This window comes from Solenopsis invicta, chromosome 3 (assembly GCF_016802725.1).
Source record: "Solenopsis invicta isolate M01_SB chromosome 3, UNIL_Sinv_3.0, whole genome shotgun sequence".
Lineage (NCBI taxonomy): Eukaryota > Metazoa > Arthropoda > Insecta > Hymenoptera > Formicidae > Solenopsis > Solenopsis invicta.
The window spans coordinates 24,988,161-24,998,352 of NC_052666.1; the positions used below are offsets into that span (position 1 = coordinate 24,988,161).

Here is a 10,192-nt window from a genome sequence, read left to right on the forward strand (position 1 = left end):
TTATATATGATTTTTTAATCCTTAACATTTATTTTCGAGTATTTCGATTTCCACATTTAGTCGCGCGTCAGAGACGGACCGAAAATAGAAATAAAAATTAATATAATAGAAGAAAAAATAAAATTTCAACAAAATCAAGATTACGTAACATACTGGATCACCTTAATGTGATGGACATTAAAACTTAGGTAGCAGGTGATGTACGTAACTAGCAAAACAGCAATTTTTCGCAAAGAAAAAAACGATGTGTCTAGTAATTTAAAAAAAAAACTATTTTTATACTTTCAATAATTCAGAGAAAATTGAGACCAAATTGTTTAAGATAGAACATTTTATACGCATATATGAAGAAACAGGCTTTAGAACGTGATTTCCTAATGCATAATGTCAGGGTCAGAGAATCATTTAAAAAGTCGAAACGTTCAGTCGGGGACAGTCAGTCACAGTTTTGTCACACTGATTAGAACATCATCGTGATAAAATCGAAAATGCATCGTAGTGCAAGTACTCATGCTATTACTAGCTTTACGTTGGTAATATGTATCCTCTTTGTGGTAAGTTGTGTTGTTGCATCTAATAATTTGTTTACTTTTTATTTGTTTATTTTCCTGCAAAATTATGAAACTTATTTTTTTATCTACATAGTCTTCATTATTTATTTCAGATTGTTATTATTACTCGTTTCAAAGAGACATACTTGTCTGAAAATGTAAGTAAATCATTGTCAAATAGTAAAAAATAATATTTATAAAATGTTCATAACTGTTCACGTCTTTCTTAAAATTAAAATAAATTTTTGTAATCAATTAATGAGTAAAAATAGTCAAATATAGATAAGAGAAGATCTATTATATCTCGGATTAAAAATGTTAAATCCAAATTAATTTCAAATGTGGTTAGAAAACTATACATGATTAGTTGATTAATTTACATTCCTTTTTGAACAACAAATCAAGAATCGGATTCAACTGACAATCGATGTTATAGTTATATTTCTCATATGACATAGTTTAGTTATAGGGTTGCCAAAATCTAGAAAAGAACAAAATTAATATTATATTCAGAGTCTTTAATTAAATTATTGTTTTACTGTATTTTATTCTACGCTTAAAACTATTCGTCAAAACTTCAATGTCTTCGTAATTTTTAAAATTTTTAATTGCATATTGCTTCTTTCGCGACATATTTAGTTTTCACAGAATGTATGGAAACATTTTTTCGATTAAAACATATATTGGTGATCCAAGAGAAGATTCTGATGCACATGTGAAAATATAATTAAAAGAGATTTAAACCGTCCGCAACGAATAAATTAATATTGATTAAACAGCAGATTAGATAGCAATCAATCAATCGACTTAACAACCGAAACTCGTCACAACGCCGCGTTCGCGCTTGGCGAAACGAAATCTTGCATTCTCGCGAACGCGTCCTGCACGCGTCCTGTGTGCAATATGAAATGCTTATTTATCTCATCGTCATTCTGGTTCCACACATAATACGTATTCCAAATATTTAAAAATGCGTTAATGTATTAATTATTAAATATAACATTACAGTGTAACTAGTAATATTTAAATATTATTTAATTGTAGAGTCCATTCACAGAGAAGGAAACAGAAAAATTAAGAGGCTACAGAACATTATGTATGAACAAATATGATGTTGATACGAGTGAGTAAAGAATAAATTAATTGCATATATATATATATATATATGTATACACGTGTGCCTGTGTGCGTTTACGCGCGCGCACATGTGTGTGTGTGTGTGATTAAAATAGTAAAATGAATAATTAGATTATTTAATTTGAATTTCAGCAATAATTGAAAAAGCAAAGGAAATGGAAAACGTAATTGATTATATTGACGAAAGACTTGTTTCCTATGTTATTTGTTTATATAAAAACTGGGGAATTGTAAGTGACTCGTTCTATTCTAATGATTCTATTAAGAAAATATATTGATAACAAATTAATTTCTCTATGTGTATTCCAGATAAATGCAGATGGACACATTGACTGGAAGGTAACTCTTTCTATGTTGCGAGGTGTACCACAAAAAGTATTCAATGAAATATACAGTGCATGCAATCGTACCAGTAAGCATAACATAATTTTAAGAACGATCAAGATAGATTTTTATCCGTATACAGAACTCTGTAATTACATAATTTTTATTCTCTCAAACATTTTTCTCATTAAAGTATAATATAAAATATTAAAATATTGTTTCAGCTGGTACAGATTATGAAAGAGGATACGAGTTATTTAAGTGCTTCTTACGAAACAAAGTAGATCTTCTATAAAATAAATCTATTTATTAATCTCGATTAATACAATAGATTATTTGTAATTAGATCTATTGTAAAACGGATTGAAGTATTAAAAATGTTGTACACAACAATATTAAGTATTATTAAAAAAATAAAAATACATGTCGCTTTGATATAAAATAAAATCTCATTTTCCCCATTAAACTCTCCATAAATATGCTACTCACCAAAAAATCGATATTATTACTAGAGTAGATTAAGAAAAGTAATTATAGTATTTTTATCCTTTTTCTTTAATAGTTGAGAAAGATTACCAATATCAAGTATTTTCACTTTGTTTTTTTGATTATATTTCTTAATAAAAATAAACTATAGAAACAAATACAAATTAGAAAGTGTCTTCTCTTAGATGTTATTAGAACAAAGTGTAAACACAGTGTTAATACCGTTTTAAGTTCCGCAGTAATTAACTCTTTCGTATTTTATAAGATAAGCAAAAATGAGCATTTTACAAAATACAGTAAGCATTGTAGGCTTCATATTTCTTTTTCTTTCACGGAATCATCTGTACAAAATATAAATTAATGTATATAAGAATTCTTAGAAATCCCCGAGCAAACGAAAATAAATTAAGGGATCAGGACCCTTTGAAGGGTAAAAAAAAAATGATTTTTTTTCTAATTGCATTTTATGAAAGCACATACTTTTGGGAATCAACCCTTAAATTTTTATTAAAAAATTTGAAAAATTACGGAAGTTATAACATTCTATTCAAAGCGAAAAAAATTTTTACATGTAGTATTTCTTTTGGATTTTATTTTATCATTTTTTATTATAATAAGTACACTTTACATCAAAGTGCTTGATTAGCAATACTTTTACACAAAAATTACAGAAGACTAATTTGTAGAATAATTTCTCCATTTTCCTAAAACATAAATAACTTAAAAGGGCAGGACTCTTTGGAGGTTCAAAAAAATGTCTATTTTTATGAATTTTTTTAACGGAAACTATATGAACAATTGATTTGAAGTTTTGTACACTTATTTATATATATACTTGGTTGTTAATTAGGATTTTTTACGAATAAAAATAACAAATATTGTAATAATTATAACATTTTTTGCGCGTCGTGTCCGAGCGCGCATCGTCTCATGGTGACCATAAAATCTCGACACTCAGTTATCCGTAACAAGAAATCCAAAAAGAATCTTAATCAACAGATGTTTGGCTATTGGGACTAGAATGATAAAAGTCAAACTATTTTTATAATTATTATGCATGTAAAAATAATTCTAATCAGCAATTCCAGGCCATATAATATAAGCCTAGAATTGCTGATTAGAATGATACTTACGTAAGTAGTAAAAGTATATGAGTAAATTGTATATTTTTATTCAAAACTCAAAACGCATTTTTTTTCGCAAAACGCAAACTATATTGTTCAAACTGGTGACCACGATTTTAGACAAACTAATAAACCGATTGAATTCGCCTTTTACCTACATATTCGAAACACTTCTCTCTCCATCGTTGGAACTAGCGAAATTAAATTATAATACTGGGTTAAATTTTTTTTGTACGTTAAACTTTCAAACCTTCTTTATAATTAATTTTTTACATGCATAATAATAATTTAAAAAATAGTTTGATTTTAATCATTCTAGTCCCGACGATGGCCAAACGTCTGTTGATTAAGAATCTTTTTGAATTTCTTGTTTCGTATAAGTGTCAAGAAGAGTGTCAAGATTTTATGGTCACCATGAGACGATGCGCGCGAAAAATGTTATAATTATTACAATTTTGGTTACTTTTACTTGTAAAAAATCAACCAATTAACAAGCAATTATAGATAAATATGTGTGAAAAATTTCAAATCAATCGTTTGCATAGTTTTTGTTAAAAAAATTCATAAAAATTAACCTTTTTTACCCTCCAAACGGTCCTGCCCCCTTAAAATGGATAAGAAATAAATTTATTTCGACATTTTTGAATTCACGCTTCAGATGATTCAAATTTATTCCAATTCCAAAATAATATAGCATGGATATGAATACATCTGAATTTAACATGACGAATACATTCCGTATTTCAATTTATTTGAATCGAAAAATATTATAATGAGACATGATTCCATCTAAATTCAAAATGATAAATAGGACATTTCGTTTTATTTCAATCCATTCGAGTCCATTTGAATCCAAAAATATTTCGGGACTCTAAAGCGCAAACACGGATAAATTAAAATAAATTGCAATTTTCCATTGATTTGAATTTATTTTATTTTGCTGGGCCTTTCACTTCGATATAAAGCATTCTTTTTTTCTTTATATAAGTATTTGGATTTTAAGATTTAACCCGTTTACATATGTATATTTATATTACATACATATCTTTACAATTTGTGTACAACAGTTTTAATGTGCATCAGTGCAAACAATGAGTCCAATCGAATTTGATAAAAAATTTTTATGTAAAACTAAATGTGCAAATTTTCAAAAAAATATTTATGTGTCGTAAAATGTTTTACAAATTTTGCTATGTTCCGAAAAGAAATGCGAGCGACTAACATAAATTTTATACATCAAGATAAAAATTACGATATTTTCTGCGAAATTTCTTTCGGTTTTAAGTTCAAACGTTCTATCCTTGTCGCAATGTCATCCGTCGATTTCACGATCTTCTGGATAGATTCTTCATGAAAGTTTTCCCGCAAAATTTCTGTCATCCGACTACTCGTTTCATTCCTCGAGAAAGCAATATCTTCTTCTCGACATAATCGACTGCATACGACGAATCTAGCGACAAGTTTGTGCTGACGCGTGCTGACAATGGGATAAATTTATTTTCTAGCCTGCAGACAGTCTAAAAGTTCCTTTGTCAAACCGTTATAACCCTAAAAAGAGAAATTTATTAAATTTCTTATTGCAAAAATGTTAGAAATAATACAGTTAGGTTAGAACTAAAATTGTAACATAAAAAGGAGTGCATAACATTTTCTATAAAAAGTGATAATTTGAATATTCGAGATATAAATACAAATTTATTTAATTAAAACTAGAAATCTATAAATAATTAAGATAAATTTTAATTTGTGTATTGACAAAAAAATTAATGATTAAAAGATACCTTGATACGGAAACAGACTAGACCCGTAACTACTTCGGTTCGGACTGTTTCGAACTTATCATCCGATCTGACGTAGTTCTCAAAAAGCTGCGCTAGCTTTATGGTGCTCCTGAAGTCCTTGCACTCCATAAATACTCCATGACGAATCATAATTTTAGTAAACGGAAACATCGACCTAACGGTCTAATCTGCCAATTCTGTATCAAGAAAAATTGAAAAATTATGAAAACGAAAATTATTTTTAATTATATTATCAGATAATTTACTAAGACGAGAGTTGCGTCAGAAAAATTTAGAAAATCTTATTCTATAATCCTTATTCTATAAACCCTTCTTTATCTTTAGAGATAAAGATATATTCTGTTAACACTGCACGCGCCGGAGTATAGAGTTGTTGATCGGAGCGATCTGTATCTGTGAGCGGTGAAGTACGGCACGTACTCACGTCTACTCCGCCGACGCGCGACGGCGGAAATAGCGATGGGTATTCGGATACGGCGCAATTGTAGATTATGTGCTAAACGTTCGTTTATAAAAGTGATCTCGGAGCCTCGATCGAGGAGCGCGCGCGGCGACTCGTCGATCCGACGGCGACGGCGCGCGGCGAGAGCACGGTTACGCGAGCCGTCGCGAGCAAGACGCGCGATCTCGTGCAAGTATCGTCGAGATGGAGAAGAGCACAGCGGCTGAATCGGGCTGCCCGAGACTCGAGGAATTTTCAAAACTTATGTGTAGACTAAACTAGATGTAGTTGACGAAGAAGACGACGATGTCGAATCAAACGTGAAGCATCGAGTGATGCTTTTATTCTGGCCCGAGCGGCATGGACACGAAATCGACTTGGACACGCGTGCACTGCGTGTTTATAGCTAAAACAATTAATATATCGCCTGGTCTGGTCTGGTTTAATTATTTCTAATCGTTGATTCGGCGTCTTCTTTACAAATTGCGGGCATTTGTTTATAAAATGTGAGGCAGCACAGAGCGAGCAGGCTGATTGTGAGTGAGATGCGGTCATCGCGGAGAGACCCTTGAAACCTTCGGAACGCGAGCGAGTTTTGAAGAATTCTGAGAGCATAATTCCTCGAGAGAGCGCGTACGCGAGTTTCGAGGAACTTATCGAGAGCCTCGTACTTCGGTACTGCTCACATTCTCACCGGTTTTTTAGTCTCCACGCTTTTCGCGTCGCATTCGTTCGCATCGAGACGCTGTGTAACGAGAAAATCGCTAACTAAGCATTTCTTCGGGTGATCGGTTCGCTCTATCGCGTAGTTCGTTTATTTCAAGCGCGAATTCGCGAGCGACCGTCGGCGTCGGAAGATTGAATGAGGCTGCAACGTGAACGTCGCTTAGTGTCGTAACGTGAAACGAGAGTTCTCCACGCGATTTCAAAATTCACGGCGGTGATTGGAATTGATTTAATAACATCCAGCGCGCGAAAGCAGTGAGATCGGAATTTTGTATAATAAGTGATGAGAACCTATCGCGAAAATTCTCCCATTCGTCGAGATTTCCGGAGAACGGCGGCAGCTTGCTAGGCGGCAAATGATCGAGCGAGTTTTTACTAATTGTAAGACGAGAATTGTGTCAGAAAAATTTATAAAATCTTACTCTACTACATAATCCGGTGCAAATCCTTCCTTGTCCTTATCATTGGCAAGATATATTCTGTTATACAGCACTGAACGCTTCAATAAGTCGTCTCGAATCTTTTACCCTAAAAATATAAATTATTACATAAATACTTTATTCTATAAATTATCTTATTATTACTCTCTCACGCTATTCTTTATTGAATTTACATTTTGATAAAATAAATTTGTTTCTACTTAATAAAAAAAATTTATTTAAATGCTATTTTTTCTCATTCATTCAAATTAAATTTAAAAAAATCTAAATTCAATTATATCTAAATTCTTTTCGTTAAAAAAATGTAAATGTAACGCAAGTATAGATAGATTTAATATTTATTTATTATAAAAGCAATGCAGTGAAACATTATTGTATAAAAAAGTTTACAAAGAGAAATTCACTGGAAAAGATAATCAAATAAATATTTTTGTCTAAACAACCACAAAGTGGTTGGTTCGAAAAAAGTCCAAAAATTTTGATTGGCTAAACACAGCTAAAAGCAATTTTATGTTGGGCTATCATAATAATTATATAAACTGACGATAATCAAAGTATAATCAAAAAATTTGGATATTCTAATAATCAAATTGATTATCCAATATAATTATTTCAATAGCGTAACAATTATCTTCACATCTATATTTAGCTAAATTTCTAGTTGCTTCAACGAAACAACTTATTACATATAAATAACTGAAAAAGTATCGAGTAACGTACTTGACGCTTTCTCAGTTACTTTAAGTGTGATTACACTTAAACAGCCTGGGGTGCCTGGGGGTGCAAAAAGATTATCATTCTTTCCGTGGAATAATATTATTAATATACGTACCACACACAATACCGAAGCATCGAAATTTAGGTAAGTAACCACTTGTGCGCGTTCACGTTAAAAGAATCCGCCGGACATCAAATGACGGAATTCCGGACAAACGAATGCTGCACCTGAATTAATATAATTAAAGCAGTTAATTTTGTTGTGATGTTTATTAAAAATAGAAATAATTATTATATAATCTTAGCTCCAGTAATTACTCAAATAGCGCGAATCTAATCTTTTTCTAATTCTAATAAATAACGATTATTTCGAATAATGTATTTTACATCCACATTATGTAAGATATGCAAAGTTAACAAAGAAGAAATAAATTCTATCGCGTACGCACCTGCGTAAGCAGCGTCAATGTACAACTATACGATGATATTCTTTGCATATTGGCCTTATCTCGTCGATATTGTCAAAAGCACGAGTGCCAGTAGTTCCTAAAGTATCGACGGCGTAAGACGGTACAAGGTCTTTCTCCAAATCTTCTTCTGTATCGCTTTTTTCCAAGTTTCTCCGCGTAGAGAGACCACTTATCGTCCACTGATAGTAACCTCATTGGCATTGATCCTCTAAAATTCCTGCCTTCTCCACTGAAGAATTGGACTGACTTGAAAATTAATAAAAATATATGTTTATGTAAATATATCCCATATATCCCATAGAATCAACCTAAAGATGTAAGTAGTTAATTTGCGAAAAGTAAAATCAATATAATAAACGTATTTATTGTATTGTCTTATTTGCTAGATAATTAAAAAACATTTTAAAGTAGAAAGATATTTCACCGTTAATGTAACATACAAATCTAAACAAGAAGGCCTTTCACGGTCGTAGCTAGATCTCAGTGCTTTATATTTATTCGCGTTCGATTTTATATAGGTATTTTATATAGGCTCTCTTTCTCAGATTCAACACAAACTGCGCGCCGTTACTTTCGGTCATAACACAACTACACTCGAACAAGAGTCAGTAATATTTGTATAAAGCTGCGTGGGACGTTACATAAATTTTATTCCATCAAGATTATTCTAATTAACGATTTTGACTTAAACTTCGTACTTATTAATTTACCAAACACAAAATAATTCCTTGAACACTTAATATCACATTAGCATTTCTTTTAATCCTAAATTACAAGTACTTTACAGAGAAATGCAGTATCGCGAGTATACAATACACATATTTTCATTTTTATATAATATTTTTAAATAAAATTATCATATTACACAAGCACACAGAATTCTCTGCACCGTTATATCATGAGCGATACTCTTACAACAGCAATTATTTAACTGTTAAAAGATTGACGCGAAAATGCTTGATAGCGAGAGAAAAAGATTTTCCTACGTACAAAACGCAAGAATAAATCCCGATAAAATCGTTCCCCGTGTTTTTCATTCTACTTGCAAGACGAATATTTTTATTTTGTTTTTATTCGTACAATACACAATCTATTATCGAATCTGTACCTTTATCATCTACGCGAGTCGCGTTTTGCACGAAGCAGCAAAAATTTCACTTTGTATGCACTACAAACATCGTTATATGCCAACGATCTTTCACTCGTATTTCACTGTCACCATCGAATCGTGCACAATATGGTATGCGAAGAACATTTAACTGACTGATCTGTACGACTCGAGATAGACGCGCATACTGATGGACGATTCGGAAGTCTTTTCGGTCGAATACCGTTCTCTAACGTTAAATACCATCACCCCCAGAAAACTTTCACCTGCTTTCACTGTAATCACACCAAATTTGACGGTCGCGGAAGCAATTCTTTTCTAATGCTCCGAATTCGACATTCCTTCGCTTTAAATGACATTGCTTCTCTCTCAATCGGCAACAACTCGTTAAGTCCTTTAATTTTAATTGAAGGATACATAAAAATAATAGACTTATTTATAATTAATTTAATTGACTAATTGTTTACGTTTTAGGTTTATCACGATGAATTGTTTAATTACATAGGCCCACATTCTCAACTCACTTTTCAATAGTGAGTACATTTATTATTGAGATTTCGTGTAACGTAAAAACTGTATGCATATTTATCGATAAAAATAAATTAAGAACAATGAATCCTTGTCATTATTCGTTTAATTTAAAATTGTATGAGCGATAGAGTCTCAGAATATATTAGCAATAAGAATCAGTTAATTAAATTGCGTAGATTAATAAAAACTTAATAAAATTAAATGTAATTAATATCCAGCATTTTTTTAATTGATTAATTTATAAAATTCTTTATTTTAATTGGTCAATTAAACGTTTTGAAGCATGTAGCGTCGAATGAACTAACTAAATTGATAAAAGATTGATAACAGGCTG

At 31.3% G+C, this 10,192-nt stretch overlaps 1 protein-coding gene and 1 pseudogene across 1 annotated transcript; one reads left to right on the forward strand and one right to left on the reverse strand.

The window, feature by feature from the left end:
- The first annotated feature begins 168 nt into the window (after positions 1–168).
- LOC105197259 lies at positions 169–2,417 on the forward strand. Its single transcript, XM_026136862.2, has 6 exons — positions 169–554; positions 665–709; positions 1,596–1,674; positions 1,821–1,918; positions 1,998–2,100; positions 2,237–2,417. Exons 1-6 carry the CDS (start codon positions 489–491, stop codon positions 2,305–2,307), a joined length of 462 nt encoding a protein of 153 aa, XP_025992647.1. The 5' UTR covers positions 169–488; the 3' UTR covers positions 2,308–2,417.
- A 1,727-nt stretch (positions 2,418–4,144) lies between these two features.
- Positions 4,145–9,573, reverse strand: LOC120357433 (annotated as a pseudogene).
- Positions 9,574–10,192: the final 619 nt, after the last annotated feature.

Excerpts from the sequence above, each read along its gene's own strand:
- LOC105197259 (XM_026136862.2), top strand. The coding sequence starts at position 489 with ATGCATCGTAGTGCAAGTACTCATGCTATTACTAGCTTTACGTTGGTA. Across the intron at positions 710-1,595 it reads AGACATACTTGTCTGAAAAT|AGTCCATTCACAGAGAAGGA; the intron begins GTAAGTAAATCA and ends ATTTAATTGTAG. Across the intron at positions 2,101-2,236 it reads CAGTGCATGCAATCGTACCA|CTGGTACAGATTATGAAAGA; the intron begins GTAAGCATAACA and ends ATATTGTTTCAG.